General features: G+C 45.2%; 1 protein-coding gene across 18 annotated transcripts in view; it reads left to right on the forward strand.

Annotated features, from left to right (window-relative positions):
- TEAD1 (TEA domain transcription factor 1) overlaps nucleotides 1-15,941 on the forward strand; it is a 252,789-nt gene that overhangs the window by 170,176 nt on the left and 66,672 nt on the right. For 8 of the 18 annotated variants that reach the window (XM_023646064.2, XM_005612185.4, XM_070274792.1 and 5 more), the window contains exons 3-5: nucleotides 6,952-7,016; nucleotides 9,393-9,455; nucleotides 9,545-9,607. In XM_023646064.2, the coding sequence (XP_023501832.1) occupies nucleotides 6,952-7,016; nucleotides 9,393-9,455; nucleotides 9,545-9,607 (191 nt within the window). The remainder of the gene's footprint in view (nucleotides 1-6,951; nucleotides 7,017-9,392; nucleotides 9,456-9,544; nucleotides 9,608-15,941) is intronic. The other 10 variants (XM_023646068.2, XM_070274803.1, XM_070274795.1 and 7 more) reach the window with 3 other exon arrangements.

A 15,941-nucleotide genomic window follows, 5' to 3' on the forward strand; every position in this document is an offset into this window, starting at 1 on the left:
CTATCTGGATCTGGTGGGGGCAGGGCAGGCGTTTATCCTGTAATCATTCAGATAAATGGGGCCAGGCAGCTGTGACTGAGAGACGTGGGAAGGCTAGGGTGACTTGACCCCATTGTCGTGGGAGAGAGTCCTTCACGGGTGTAAGCCCCTGGAAGGCATGGATGGCATCTTTTTACCCTCCTAATACTCACACATTGCTTGTGCTTGTAGGTGCAGTGGGTGTCTGACAAGTGGGTGGCTGGCCAGCTTTGGTAGACCTGCTTTTTTCCCCCCCTGTTGCTAGGACAATGGCAGCAGTGTGGAAGAAAAGGTTAATTATTAACTCCTCACACTTTCCTCTGGCAGCGTGCGTAGATATAAACTCCCCAGATATTCAGGGGGACAGGGTCATTAAACATCCCCATTCTGTAGACCTCTCCCTAGCCAGTGACACTTGGCTCTCACGCTGTCCCTTACTCCAGTGCTTTCTGGTGGTTGACTTTCATACCCTAAGATATTTTTTTCTCTAGATGAACCTCAGCTGATAAAAACGGATCTGTGGCTGGGTGGCTGGGAAGCATTTTAACACCGTCTTGTAGAATCTTGCCTGAGAAAGTCCTTTGTAAACCATTCTTTCATTGGGCTGCTGGTGTCAGAGGACAGAGCCGTGCCCTGTGGTGTGGTCGCTTTGTGGAAGGCATCTTTCTTTTCTTCTTCCTGCTGGGTCATCTTTTTCTTTTCTTTTTTCGCTTTATGTTTATGGTCCTGGATGTGTCAACCTGGATTGTAGGGGATGCAGAAGCCCCTTTTCTGCCCCTAACAATGACTCACTTCACAAACGTTGGGCTGCCTGGGAAGGGGAAGCAGAGAAAAGATGAATGACGTTGGTTCTTGTTCTCAAGGACCTTATGATCTGGTTGGAGCCGTGACATGTACTGACATGATACAAGGCAGAAAAGATACGAATCAGCAGCGGAGAAGCCCAGGTCAAGGGCTGTGGATATTCAGGGGAAAGAGGAGGCCTTGTCTAGCTGGAAGGCTCCTGAAGGACGAGGCACCTGAAAGGTGGGCAGAATCCAGACGTGCAGAAAGGGGCGAGGACAGTATGGGAGCTCAGGGTGTTAACAAGGAACATTCTAGTAGTCTAGTAGTGCTGTTGGGCTGAGTTAGGGTTTGTGAGGGGGTGTGGAAGACCCTATGGTTGCAAGCATAGCATCGATGCCTGTTTGATACAACTTTGGTCTAGCAATCAAGAGAAGTTTGAATTTTCTTTCTGAGTCTCTTTCTTTTAACATGGGAAAAAGGTGTGGGGAATACTTACATATCCCTCCCAGGGCAAAGAGGGCCAGGGGAGGTTTCCTCAGAGTGCATTAGCTGGAGCCCCTGCCCCAGCCCCGGGCCATCGCAGCCCTCCATGCTGTGCGTCTTCCTTAGGACTGGCTGCAGCCCCGAGGAGGAGGTTCCATTTGTTACTTCTTTCTTTGTGGCTCCCTGACTCCATTCAATTACAAAGTGGCTCTTCCACTGTTAAAGCCCAGAGTGTCTCTGGGCTACAATTTCTAGCCACAGACCCTGCATTTGCTGTGCCTCAAACATGACCTTGAGGCCACATCCCATTACACACCCAGCCCACAACAACGTTAACCAGTCTTCTGTCTGGGTAAGGCAAGCACAGTGCAAACTCGTGCCTTTCTGCCGGAGTCTCTCTCTGTTGCCCCTTTACCAGGAAATTTCACGGCAATCGGGATGCAGGAGAAGCCGATGATGGGCTCGCTTTCAACTGTGTTGTGTTATTTAGGAGAGAGGAAAAATAAAACAAAAACTGGATTGCAGGGCCTAGGGAGGATCACAGTATAAAGTGGAAGGTCAGGCTGTGTTTGTCTCTGCTGGTGGTGCCTGCTGCCTGTGGGAAAGGCGAGAACTGTAGCTGCAGAATCTCTGATTAAAGAGGTGATCAGATGTGCATTTCTGAAGGAAGTTTTCTGCTACAGAGAAGCTGCCATATAATGACACTTAGTGGTGAAGTGTGACATTGCCACTCAGCTCTATGGGCAGTTACACGTCTTTATAGAGAAAGACGAGGAAGATGAGTCAGGAATGCCGTGAATGCTGTGAGTATAGAAACTGGAGGCTCCCGGGCTCAGAAAGAAAGAGTGCGCTGTGGTCTAGGGAGCTTCAGGGTCAGCAGGCATGGTTTCTGAGTGTCCCAGTTTCCTGCTTATATATTTAAAGAAATGCTGCTGCTTTGGTCTAAAATGGTCTTCAGCCTACCTGCCTCCACTCTGCCTGTCAACATCCGTCTTATCACTTTAGTTAATGATATGCATTCTGAAGGATTTGGGGAGCAGTGTTACCATGCCTGCAGCTGCAGCAACAACAAAATAAGATGGCTTGGTGGATGGATCGAGGAGTGGAAAGACTTGTGGTAAAGCAGGTATGGAAAAAGTGGATGCAGGATCCAGGTGGTGGGTGTATTGTGTTCACTGAAATTCTTTCTGTAAAAAACTTCTGTGTGTCTGAGATTTTTCGTAATAAAATGTTGGAGAAAATGTAATCCATCCTTAACGGCCTAGCTTATGTTCTAGTATTTTGGGGGAAGGCTTGCTAGATTTCCCAAATCGTCTGTGACTGATTAGCCATGGTATGACTAGAAGCTCTTTCATGGCGGTAGTCATCGTCTTCCCTGTCGAGCTGATTTGCCCTATCTCATCCCTTGTATTGGACGGTGAACTCCTTGTGGCAGGCAGGCTGTCTTCTCTTCACATCCCTGATGCAGCAGGCAGCCCTCAGAGAAGGCACAAAGGAGATGGTCCCCGTATGACTGTAAGATTGGTTTGGGAATGCCGTGATTAACTTTAAAGTTAACTTTGTTGAAAGTCATTTTTGTAATGTAAGGTTTACTGGATCAAGCACCACCATATGTGTGTGTGTTTCTGGGGGCAGGGGGGCGGGTTAGAAGAGAGAGTTAGACAAATGTGGGTTAACGTTTCAAATACCCAGCGTTCTGATTATGGCTGCAAAGTCAGACTGAGGTGCAGACCGGAGGCCCACTGCCAGTTACATCAGTGATGGCTGTTGCTGCTGAGCTCCCGGTCCTCGGAATTCTGCACACTAGTACCACGATTTAAGCCCAGGACTGTGGACTGTGTGGATCCCCCTCATTTGCAGAGGGCGCTCTAGAAATATAAACAGGACTCAGGACATCCTATCAGGGTACTGACAATTCATTCAGAACCTTCTTGATTTCTCCAAAATATGTACAGCCCCAAGCAGCCAAAAAAGATAGTCCAAAATTGTTTGGAATGGCATGCTTGTTTCCAATGGGTAAGCATATTTTAATTCTGGGAAGACTTAGAATGGAAAATGGAAGATTTTAATAGAATCAAAGTCATAGTCTTAATATTTTTTAATAAATTTGTGCATAATTGATATTTCATGTAATTATTTAAAATAACTTGACCCATGCAATAAGTTAGCCTGTATTTCCAAATTAAAATGTGCAGGGTTAGCCCCGTGGCCAAGTGGTGAAGTTTGCATGCTCCGCTTCAGTGGCCCAGGGTTTCCCAGGTTTGGATCCTGGGTGCAGACCTAGCATGGCTCATCAGGCCATGCTGAGGCAGCGTCCCACATGCCACAACCAGGAGGACCTACAACTATGTACTGGGGGGCTTTGGCGAGGAAGAGCAACAACAAAAGATTGGCAACAGATGTTAGCTCAGGTGCCAATCTAAAAAAAAAAAGTGCAATGAAGTAATTGAATTAGACTTAATTTTTGGGAGCGTTGAAGTCTTACTAGATTTGTAAACAATATTAGAGCATTGAAGGGAATTTATTAGGTTTCTAAGAGTTGTTAAGAGAAAGTTTTGTAAGTTAAATCAAACAATTCTAATATTTAAAAGAATTAAATGCATTCTAAATTAAATACATAGCTTTAAGTCTTTAAAAGAGTTTAACTAGGTTTATAAAATGGATCAAACATTAATCAAATGGTCCTTTGAAAATGATTGTAAAAATTGTAAAACATGTGAATTGAACTTAAAACTTAAAGATGGACTAGGGTCTTTAAGTATATTTTTTAAATAACTTAAATGGAATGTACATTTTTAAAAATCAGTTAAACAGGAATAATATTTTCTGTGTACCAAGCCACCCTCACAGTCATTAAAAAATTCACGTGAAATAAAATGATTAACACTGTGTTCAGGTCACGGTAGATGCTTAGTGTTAGTTGAATTTGACTTTAAAATCGGAATTCGTGATATTGCTTATGGTGAGGCAAGAAGAAACTCATTGGACCCTCAGATTAATCACTCCTTGTGGCTTGAAACACGGTATGAAAGAAAACACACAGGCTTTTGAAAGGTGATCCTGCTCATGTGAAGAGCAGGAACGTGAGAGTTATGATAAGCCTTCAGTGAAACAATGGCTATAGTGTAGCGTTCAGTTCCTGGTAGACCTCAGCGAGAGCCTGTTGCAGAAGTGGTAATCTTCAGACGTACTTTAATTGGAGTTTTACGTTGACATTGTTTAACTCCAAGGGGTGCTATTTGCATAGACTACAGGGTTCTATGGTCAAGTTGTCTGTCCTGGATATTGATCTCATCCATTCAGCCAAATGCCCCAGAAAATTAAAAATGAGTTACACAGGTTGTGTGTCACACATACCAAGCTATTCCGTCTGCTTTCATAGAAATTAAGCAAGTATGGGGGCAGAAGATGTATTTGCCATCTGGACACGGTTCAGCTGAAATTGCATGTAACACAGAGCCCTGGATTTATTTCATCTTGGCCACTCAGGCAGCCCTGAACAGGGTGCACGGTGAGCCCCGAGCTGGAGGATGCTTGGCTCGTCTGCAGACGTTGTCATTCAGGTCTGGCTTCTGGTAATTAGGCACTCCTAGCTGGGCTCTGCTGTCGGCGAGCCTTTGAGACAAATTGCAGAATCTGTACAACCATCTGAGAGATGGAGAAGTAGACCCGATGACACTACAGGGGAGATTGGCAGTTCTCGAAAGTTTGAAAGAGAATGCTTAGAGAAGCAGTCCTCCAAGCTGAATTTAGAGGTCCTTTTTCTGTGGTTAAAGGTCAGTTCAGTCACAGAATTGGGATCTCAGAAGATCCTGACAGGCTGGAATGATAAACCTAATCTAACAGGATGAAATGCAATAGAAATAAACGTTAAGGTTCTGCATTTGGATCTGAAAATCCCGACTATGCATGAAAAGACTAGAGACAGGAGTAGAAATGTATCTGAGGAACGGCCTATATGAAAAAGATGTAGGAGTTCAAGTTGACATAAATTGACAGTTTTTTGTGGTCCCCCCAAAATCTAATGCAGCGTTAGGCTGCATTAATAGAAGTGAAGTATTTAAGATGAGGAAGGTGACAGATCTGCTGGGACTTGTCATAGCAGGAGCATGACTACAGTTGTGGGCTCCAGGCTGTGAAAGGCAGATAAACAAAGGATGGTCACAGGATGGATGTGGGAGTGTTCCAAAGCTTGTCACAGGTAACAGAGGAACAGGGAGGATTAGCCCGGGTCCAACTGCAGGAGGACCTGAAAACTGGCATTTATATCTGAAAGGCAGTCAGGTGCGTAAGGGACTAGCCTTGTGAAGAGAAAGAAGAAGAATCTGGGGATGAAAGTTACAGGAAGCCCCAAATAAGGAGGGTCTTTTTATTCTCAAATATGTCTTAAGGTGGAATGGGCTGTTTCCTCAGTTCTGGAAGTGCTGGCTTAGGTTTATAAGGACTTTGACTAACTCGATGACCGAGGCACTTTCCAGCCCCAAGCCTCTACGATTCCTCTGCCTTTCACTGGTGGCTGTAGCCTGCTGCACAGTCCTCACCCAACAGGTGGTGGCAGAGCCGTGATGACAGGAGCGTTCTGGGCAGTGATGGGAGAATCTTTAGAATTCTCAGACAAGATTTCTGTAGGGATACTCCCTCGCCGGTCTTTGGTGCTGCCAGTTCTTGACTTGGCCAGGGGAGCTCTGGGGGGTATGGTTCACTCTCTTCACCACAGGCGGTGCTATGTCCTCATTTATTCTTTCTGTGTGCCCCGCAGTGTGCTGGGTGCTGGGGAGGCTTGGGGAATGAGACAAAGTTCTTGCCCGCTTCAGGAAGGCAGTGTGTCTGAGGAGTAAGACAGCAAACACAAATTACACGACTAGCTATCCAGTTTACCATGTGGACCTGTGTCATGTATGAGTGGAGTCTTAGTTAACGTAGTATCTTAGTAACGTATTTCTCTCTTAGCTTCAGGGATGTATTTCCCCGTTATCTTAGAGTTCCGTGAAGTCGGGTTATCAGTTGGAGACTTCTCAGTCTCCTGGTGGGGTAGGGATGGGAGGTATTTGTTTATATTTTAGGCATTTTCTTTGCAGGGGGGCTATACAGCTTTGAGGAGGAGGTCGATTCATTTTTTTCTCACAGATGCAGTCTTGTGTATAGTTAGTTACTAGTGGGGTGACTACCTTCAGGGGGCTCCGTTTTCATGCTGTTAGCTTCTTATGATCGTAGGGTTTCCGTGGCCACCACAGTTCATTCTCTTATGGCTGTAATGACTAACTGGAGTTAACAACGAGTGGAAACCTGTGTGGGGAGGGATGGATATGAAAAATGAGAGCAGGACAGAACTGAGTTTGTGTGCTCCCACACTAATCTTTGTATTTGTTGCTCATACAAGTGACCACCCATTGAGGTTCGAGCATGCAAAGAAACAAAAAGGCACAATTTTAAAAGGCACATTTCTATCCTCCATTGCTGATCGTAGTTCATGTTAAATGCCGTTTGTCCTAATTTCCCCTAGTAAATATTTTTGCAAACAATTGTGCTGTTTTATTTTCCTTGCGTTAATCAACTTATATCTGCAACTTAAAAATTCCTGATTCTGCATTCTATTCTTAGCTCTCAGAGGCTTTTTTTTTTTTTTAAGTAACCCATCTTATTGTAAATTATTCTTTCTTTCAGGTAGGAATGAATTGATAGCCAGATACATCAAACTCAGGACAGGGAAGACGAGGACCAGAAAACAGGTAAAATAACCTCCCTGGAAATTGTGCATGTCAGCGAATGGCCCAAGGAGGCGTTTTGGCTGCAGTGGCTGGCTATGCTTTGGCTCCTAGGAGCCCCCAGTTTTTGAGTTCCCTGAAAGGACGTCAGTGTTGTAGGTGATTTGAATTGGCTCAGTTTTCACTGTTCATCATTTCAGTGACCCTTTATGATGTGGTCTCCAGAGTGCTTTTTATGCACGTTTGGGAAAGTTACGCTGGTAAGGACAGTGTATGAACTGCTCCTTTACTGTGTTTTCAGACTTAAATTTCTTTCCCAAGCTATGCATCTGCAAACGTTGCAGAAGCTGCAGATGCAAAGACACTTGAAGTCATGAAATTTGGAGATTTTACGCATTGTAAAATCCTGGAACAATGACATATGTTAGTCATGATGTCAATGAAAAAGTAACACCAGCAGCCGTGAGTGTTGGCCTGAATATGATACTGAATGATGTGCGTCCAGGGAACTGTCGCTCCTTAAGCTGTGGCTTTTTGTCAGTAGCTGCTGTGACTGAGATGAAGTTACAACTGACATACTTTTGTGCAGAGCAGCATCGGGAATTTCCCTCTGCCCTTTGTCAGGGCTCCGGCTCGCCTCATTCTTTCTGATGTGTGAAGCAGCCCGAATCTCTGAGCCAGTTCAGAACTGGAATGGATGAGAAATGAGTATTTAACTCAAAACAGAAAAAGAAAGAGAAAGGGGGGAAAAAATCAAACAAAGCTCATGGGTGAGTTGTTAACAGAAAAAAAATTATTTTTTAATGTTGACCTATGCTGATTGATCTGGCATGGATGTTAGAAACTATAATCAAACCAAAAGCCAAGCTCAGCTGTGGTCGCGTTCAGCCTGAGCAGCAGGTTCCAGTTCTCTGTTCAGTGATGAGTTGTTTTCATGAGTGTTTATGACGGGGGAGAGCTTTTCCCCAGGAATGCTCCCTGTGCCCCAGCCAGGAGCCTGGCTGCTGAGTCAGCACGGAGGGAAGTGGCCTTCTGCCAGTGCTCAGAGGCTGGACATTGTCTGTTCGGTGGGTCGGGGAGCCCCCCCCTCCTTCCCCCAACAGTGGCCCTCATCAACTCAGAGAATCCCATAAGAACAAAATTCAGGTGACAACAAGTAAAAGCAGGAGCCGGATGGAGGGGTGAAGAGGATGAGGGAGTTCCTGCTTCTCTGTACTTAATAAAGAAATACAAAAGCAAACAGAAAAAAATTAACAATCGAAACTCGAAGACAAAGTTAAAGATGAAAGGATCTTTTATTCTCATGAATCTTGTTCCTAGAGTCGATAGAGTGTTTGAAATGAAGTAGTTGCCTCGCAGTGTGGGTTGCTGAACTTTTCCGTGAAAGGTTCTCCATTTCTGAAATGGACAGATCCAATTCCCAACATCCTGCAAGTGCTGGACCTGGGCTGTCTGCTGCTCTGTGAGCTCTGGTCACATGCCCACCCCTTCACTGGGGGACTCTTCTAGATTTAACCAGGTCCCGCTGGAAGAGAGGCAAATTTGTTTACCCAGTGGAATCCTTGTCTCTCAGAAGCCGGGCTTGGTTCGACTTCCACGCCCCGGCGTCCTGGGGGTGTTTTTCGGCAGCGGTTGGTGATACCTCTCCAATGTGAATTTGTTGTTCAGCAAATCCATGTGGTTTTCAACCCAGATTTCTAACAGGATGGCTGGCTGGCTGTATTCACACTTTTTGCTTTGTAATAATATGCAAATCCACTTGGCGCCCAGTCAATGCCCAAAAGAGTGGAAGGATTAAAGATATTTATAAGGGGGGGAAAAAAAAGCTCTGCTAACTGGGTCTTTCCATTTCTCTTTGAGATCTAATTTACATGTCAGTATTATTTTAACGTTTGCTACAGAATCCAGAGCTCTTAATGAGATCAGACTACAACCGACAGCTTCAGCTTTTTGATTCTGCAGAATGTGCTAATTTATGGATAGTCTCTTCTAAATTGAGAAACAGGGATTTTCCCACCCGATACTGAGAAGCGATAAATATTTTCATTTACCTCTACCCCCACCTTTTTAATTTTATAAGGAAGGCAACCCCGCTCTCCCCCTTGCATCCCGTGCCGCTGATTTCTTCCCCGTGAGAAAACGAAGATTAGCCCAACTTTCATCCCGAATCAAGTCACTGCAGTGATGACCCAGTCTGAAAAGCTTAGAGCAGCGCTGGGGGCTTGGTGTCTGGCTGGGACTGTGTATTCCTAACTGCAGAGCTTTGTTGAGATGCAAATAACCTCCCCCCTCACCCCCACCCCGAACCCCCCCCCAAAGAGTAGCAATTTTATATTTGATTTCCTTTTTTTGTTTTGTTTTGTTTTGTTTTGTTTCCCCTCATAATCCCGAACAATGTAGGTGTCTAGTCATATACAGGTCTTAGCAAGAAAGAAAGTTCGAGAAATTCAAGCCGCCATTAAGGTACGTCTGGCTTGCCCAGTTGTAGGGGGCTTTTCATCTCCATGGTTACAGGCTTTTCCTTTGTTTTCCTCCCTTCCCCTACCCTGCAGGTGTCTAGTCACATTCAGGTTCTTGCCAGAAGGAAATCTCGTGATTTTCATTCCAAGCTAAAGGTATGCGCTTTCCTGCTTTTTGGCTTGTGGTTGCTATGCATCTTACTTCCTGTTTTCCATGGTGACTGGTGAATGCCTGGTGCTGGGATTCTTGTAACCTAGTTTCCTCGCATGTGAGAGCTGTTTACATTTCTTTGTGTCTAATCTCTCTGTTTCTGTACTAGCCTCACATTAAGCTCAGAGTGTGTGTGCGTGTGTGTGCGTGCGCGTGTGTCCCTAATAACAATGCAGATGCAGCAGAGAGCTGGTCTTGATCACTTTGGGCACAGAAACATGATTTTTTTTTCTTTAACCTTCAAATATCCACCAAACAGAGAGGAAAAAAAGTCCAGAGATGGAAAGTTGGTGTAGAAATTATATTTAAGAAAACACCACTTCCAGAGTGGTCATCGTGAAATTAAGTTTTAAAAAATATTTAGAGATTATTTTGTGCTTTCAGTGTATTTTCAAGAATACTTATGAAAAATACATCTTTTTCATGTAATTGCTCATGTGTTCTTCCAACACAGAGAGTGTTTTCTGACAGATTTCTTCCACATTGCTTAATATTGTTTTTTAAGTGTATGGCTCTCTTATTAAAAAGGAAATTCCAAGTGAGGCCTTTACCAAAAAAAAAAAGATGGCTCTTAGATGAGAAAGCTCTTGATCAAATCTATGTTTGCAATTCCATGTATGCTTGAGTTTACTTGAATTTATTTTCATACGCCTCATTTTTCAGTCTCTTAAAATGTATTTCGTAGCAAAAATGGAGGCATGGACAATTTTTATAAATGTAAGTTCTCCCTATTTCTCTCCTTCCAGAATTTGCAGTGAAACTGACATGACTTTTTTTTTCTGTAATGCTGTACTTTAGAAGTGCAGAGCAGTTATAGTTTGCACAGAGGAGCTTCAGTTTATAATAAAAGTGAATTTGTAGCCCATATTGTTGCCTTCCCCACAGGCCTTTTTTTGTTCTGTTCTGATTTTTCTCATAGATTCATTATATTCGTGTTTTTGTTCTAAACCTAAAGAACAGAGTGTAGTTTCCCCAGCGCTGAGTCGTGAACACTTGGAGCCTTCCCAGAGTCCTCCAGGTTTTTGTAACGCAAGCAAGGCTGGCTGCGGAGTAGGACTAGTGGCTAGGAAGGAGCATTTGGTGCCCCCTCTGCAGTGGGCAGCATGCTGGCTCGCTCGCACGTGTGGCTGATGGTGGCTGGCTTTTAGCTGCACTGGCTGAGCAGTTGGAAGACTAAGATAACTTCCTAGATCCTGCTTTTTAACCAAAGATGCAGTCCTCTCTATGTGGATGTAACTTCCCCAGTGTTTGCTCAAGTTCTGACTCTGTTTCTAGTTTCTCTGAGCTAACGAATTAATGATGTACAAAGAAGTTTACAGACATCAATTTTGTGTTTCCCTCTGCGATGTTATGAATTGCTCTATTTCTCCACTGTCTGTGTGGTTCCTCTAGACTGGCCAGGGCCCACAGCCCTAGACCGAAAGACCTATGAGTGATGAATAAAGCTCTCCTGTTCAAAAGGGACCCCTGGGGATGCAGGAAGCACTCATTTTCTCATGTGGTGGTTTTAGGAATCTTCCTCAATAGAGATAATTTTGCCATTCTTTTATACTTATACATGTACACAGACACGCAATTGTATTTGTGTTTGTTCTTAAGAAATAAAAAGAAGACTTTCCCCTCACTTTCAGCCCTGGCCCACTCTCCTTTGGGGCAGACACAGGGAGGAAGCAGAAAGGGCTCAGAATTTCAGCTCCAAGAAGCACCTCCATCTTCTGGCGGTTCCTGTCCTTCCTCCCTGCCACATTGTTCTTGGGAAAATGGAGGCCTTTGTTCTTCCCATCAGCTAATACCGATCGAGTGTTCCAGGCATGGCGCTCTTCATGCTGGACAGTTTACAGCCAGCCCACTCTCCACAGAGCTGGCCTTGTGAGGTGGAATGCGAAATATATGGCACTGTTGGATAAGTGTTAGCCAAAAGAGCCGAAATAAAACGTGGAGGGAATCCCAGGGACGAGCTGCGCGGAGAGAGTGCGGCTGTTTGGGACTGAAAGACGGGAGTCAGTGTAGTGCAGGCCTTGCATGTTCCCTCAGTTACGTGCACTACCAAGTAAGTCCCATTATTCAGGCTTTGAGGAATAATATTTAGGAAACCAGGGTTCCAGGAGTTTCATTGACTTGGCAAAAGCCACCCAGCCTAGTAAGAGTCAAAGTCAGGATTTGAACTCAGATCTTTCTGAATCTTAAACCACTGCCCTTTCAGGCAGGGCTTCCTCTAGCGGAGATGGGAGAATGTTTTCGAGCAGAAGGCTTCACGCCAGTGCACACTGTAGATAACCTGGATCCCTCACAACCCTTGGATCCAGGCACACAGTCCTTGGTACCAGCCCTTTCCTCAGCACCCACAGTTTAGAAGTAAGATGAATTTTTGACTTTGAGCCCCTGGTCAAAATGTGGACTTAATTTGTGATTGACTCTGTGGTGATCATCAGTACCTCAGGGGGTGATGTGGTCCTAGCTGCAGAGCTGCCATGTCACCACCCTGAGGGCATTAGGCCAGTCGAGGAGACAAGGCTGGCTGTCCCCCGCCTATGGAGACGTTGCTGCCTTGACCTCCCACGGGCATTTTACATAAGAGATGCTCTCCCTCACCTTCCTAACCCTCTGTTACCGAGAAACGGGCTCAGGTCTCTTGGCCTTGGAGAAGAGGTAGATCTCGCCGCTCCACCTGCACTTTCTTGTTCAGCTCTAGAGTCTAACAGCACATCCATGGGAGGCAGGGATGAGCGTCCTGGCTGAGTTCGTTGTGGGGTCAGGCTGATGGCCTCTTCTGCTTGGCCTACCAAAATAACTAGTGAGATACACTTGCTATGGAAAGCGGAAGTCATCCCGACAGACCCCAAGGATAGCCTCTGGGTGGGTGGTGCGGGTGGAAGGAAGTCTCCAGACTTGCCGCAGATGCTGTGCTTTGCCTGGGAAGATGGAGCAAGGCTTCCTGGAGAAGGTGGCTGACGACTGACCATCTCAGGACCTGTCCTTGGCAGTGTGTGCCTCAGCCAGGCTGCTTGCCATTTCTCTACACGCTCAGAAGTCAAAGGATTTCTGTTTTCTGGGGTAGACAAAGGCCTGTGGCCCTCCTATGAAGACTGAAGCCAAGCTTCATTTCCCTGCCCTTCCTTGAAGTTTGAAAAAGTGCTTTGCTCATACCTGGGGCCACTGCCACTTGTGGCTTCCATGTGAGGCCTCTTGCCTATAAGCCTCTTTTCACTTCCTGGAGAAGACGTGGTAGAATTCTTTAGAATAGTGGTTTTCCAGTCTTTTTCTAAGCAGCAGAACTCATATTTCAGATTGAAATCGTACTTGAAACCTTCAGTATAATAAAAGAGTAAAAGCTGTTTTAATTGAAGCTTCATCCTCTCTCATCCTTAGCAGTGGCCTCTTTGGCTGTTCTGTTGAGTAAGGTTTGAAAAACCACACTGCTTTAGGCAGAGGGAAAAGCAGACGACTGCCTCCCAGCCTTTATGGGACAGCTCGTGTGTCCCGTGGAGAGCCCACGTTTTCCAAGTTCTGCAGCCCGTTCTGCCATGTTCCTCTGAAGACAGCTCACTTGAGAAGAGAGTGGCCATTCTCATATCATAGTTGTGGATGGGTCATCCCTGCTACAAAAGTCATGCTCCGGAAAATCTATTCGAATAAGTTTCAAGGGTCAGTGTTATGCTTCTGCTAACTGCAGTGATGCTCAAGGTGCCTGTTTGTGAGCCAGAGCACCCCAAGATGTGTGGACTTGAATTTTAGCGATGTCATGTTTTATTAAAAGCTTGAGATTTCTATGTAGATTTGAACTTTAAAAGTACAGAAATGATTACTTAATTCAGTCCCGTATGCTCTAGAGCTTTTAATAAATATCAGGCACAGAGCTTTAAATAAGCAGAGTCTAGGCCCGGGCCCTGTGGCCGAGTGGTTGAGTTCACACGCTCTGCTTCAGTGGCCTGGGGTTTTGCTGGCTGGGATCCTAGGCGTAGACCTAGCACCACTCATCAGGCCATGCTGAGGCGGCATCCCACACAGCACAGCCAGAGGCACTCACAACTAGAATACACAACTATGTACTAGGGGCTTTGGGGAGAAGAAGAAGAAGGAAAAAAAAAAAAGATTGGCCACAGATGTTAGCTCAGGTGCCAGTCTTAAATAAACAGAGTCTCTGTTCTTGAGGAACATTAAACTTTTCTATTATTTTTGGCCACATTTGGGGAAAATACAGTAGTCCGCCCTTATCCACACGGGATATGTTCTGAGACCCCCCCCAGGGGATGCCTGAAACTGCAGATGGTATAGAACCCTATATACATATGCACACACACTGTTTTCTCCTATACATACATACCTATGATAAAGTTTAATTTATAAATTAGTCACACTAAGAGATTAACAACAATAACAAGTAATAACATAGAACAATGATAACAATATAATGTAATAAAAGGTATGTGACTGTGGTCTCTCCCTCAGAATGTCTTATTGCACTGTCCTCACCTTCCTTCTTCTAGCCGTGGTGGGAGGTGGTACGGTGCCTTTGTGATGAGATGACGCGAGGTGAATGATGTGGGCATTGTGAGTTGGTGGTAGGCCACTACTCATCTTCTGATGATACGTCAGAAGGAGGATCATCTGCTTCTGGACCGCAGTTGACCACAGGTACCTGAAACCTCAGATGAGGAGGACTGCTGTACAAGATTTCCAGTAGCTTGTCCCCAGCCAGGGGGCTCTGCAGTAGAGATTTAACAGAGCAGTGCAAAGACTTCACAGTGAAAAGAAGGATTATTCGGAGCGTGAGAGAATTAAAGAAACCTCGTGGAGAAGGTACCATTAGAACTGAGCAAGAGGAAGGCAAAGAATTTCCTCTGAGATGTGGGGGGCGTTTGGAGAGCCGCGAAGAGCACCATCTTGTTGATGGCATGGAATGGGACACGAGACCGGAGGAGCCTAACAGGAAGGCCCTGGATCATCCCACTGAGGAGTGAGGTTCATCTGTGGCCGTGGGGAGCACGCACGGGCCATTCACATTCATGCTTCAGAAAGATCTCTCCAACTGGAGGATTGCTAGGAGGGAGGCAAAGCTGGAGGCAAGGAGACTGATTCCGGGGCTGCTCTAAGAGTCTGAGTGAGAGAGCTGTGGGCCTGGGCCAGGGGCCGACCACACACCCGGGGGCCCGGCTCCCTGACCCTCGTCAGTCCTTGTCCTCTGCTCCAGTCCACTCTGACCGCTGGGCTCTTTCTTCCTCATTCTTTTTAAAGAGTAAATTATGTTTGGAAGTTCTGTCCTTATTAAATGTGACAAGTGTACCCCAAAACTTTTCAGTTGCAGCATTTAAAACTTAGGTTATTAAAGGTTGGATTCTCTTAAAGTAATGGCAATTCACTGAAGGTGTGCATCAAAATTAACTGAAGTTTTTGTTGTTGCTAAATTTTAAATATAACAGAATTTAAAAGTGCCAAGAATGACATATTAAATATTCATGTTTATGTTATCTGGAAATGATCATTTTCATCATGACATAGTTCCTTTAATTTTTTTTAAGTGAAGAAATCAAATGGTAAAACATTATTCTTTTTCTGATTTCCTCTGCCCGCCCTCTTCCTCAGCCAATCTGTCTGCCTCCCCACCCCACAACAGTGTCTCTCCTTGCCATTTATTTTCCCTGAGAAAATCAAATCCAGTAAACACTCTGTCTTCTCTTTTTGCCCCATTAAAACTAATCTAGATTTTCACCCATTGTGTACTATGAATTTGTGCTGAAGCCATTGTCACCAACGTGAGACTTTTCCTCTGTAATATTTAGCAACTAAGCCAAGATGGACTTGGCCAACATTTTGGGGCCGCCTTGGACACAGAGCACAATCATGAGGGAGAGATGCAGGGGGCAAGAAAATCTAAGGCATAGTTGAAGTAGTCAAGGAGGGACGTAGGGAGACGAAGGGCCGAGAGCAGAGAGCCTGGGACAGTAGGGAGAAGGCGCAGGAGTGAGCAGAGTGCAGGTGAGCTTCAAGCGCCTGCTAAGGTGGATAAAGAAATGCAAGCCATTTGTGGCCAGAGTGCCAGAATTTTGGACGTTAAACATATGCCTTGTTTGTTTCGTTTGATCTTCTTGGCTAAATTGTCTAAGAGACAAGTCAGAGTGCTAACTGCTGGTCTAGAAGTGAGCTGAGCTTTGTGGGAGTCCTTTCTCCATCATGGGGATGCTGTGTGTTTGGCTTCTGCCCAAATTCCTTTTGACCCACCACTCTTTAGGTGCTAGGTGGGTTTTAGGTGACCTCCAGCTTTGAAGCTGGGTCTAATTC

The sequence above is a fragment of the Equus caballus genome, chromosome 7 (assembly GCF_041296265.1).
Source record: "Equus caballus isolate H_3958 breed thoroughbred chromosome 7, TB-T2T, whole genome shotgun sequence".
NCBI lineage: Eukaryota > Metazoa > Chordata > Mammalia > Perissodactyla > Equidae > Equus > Equus caballus.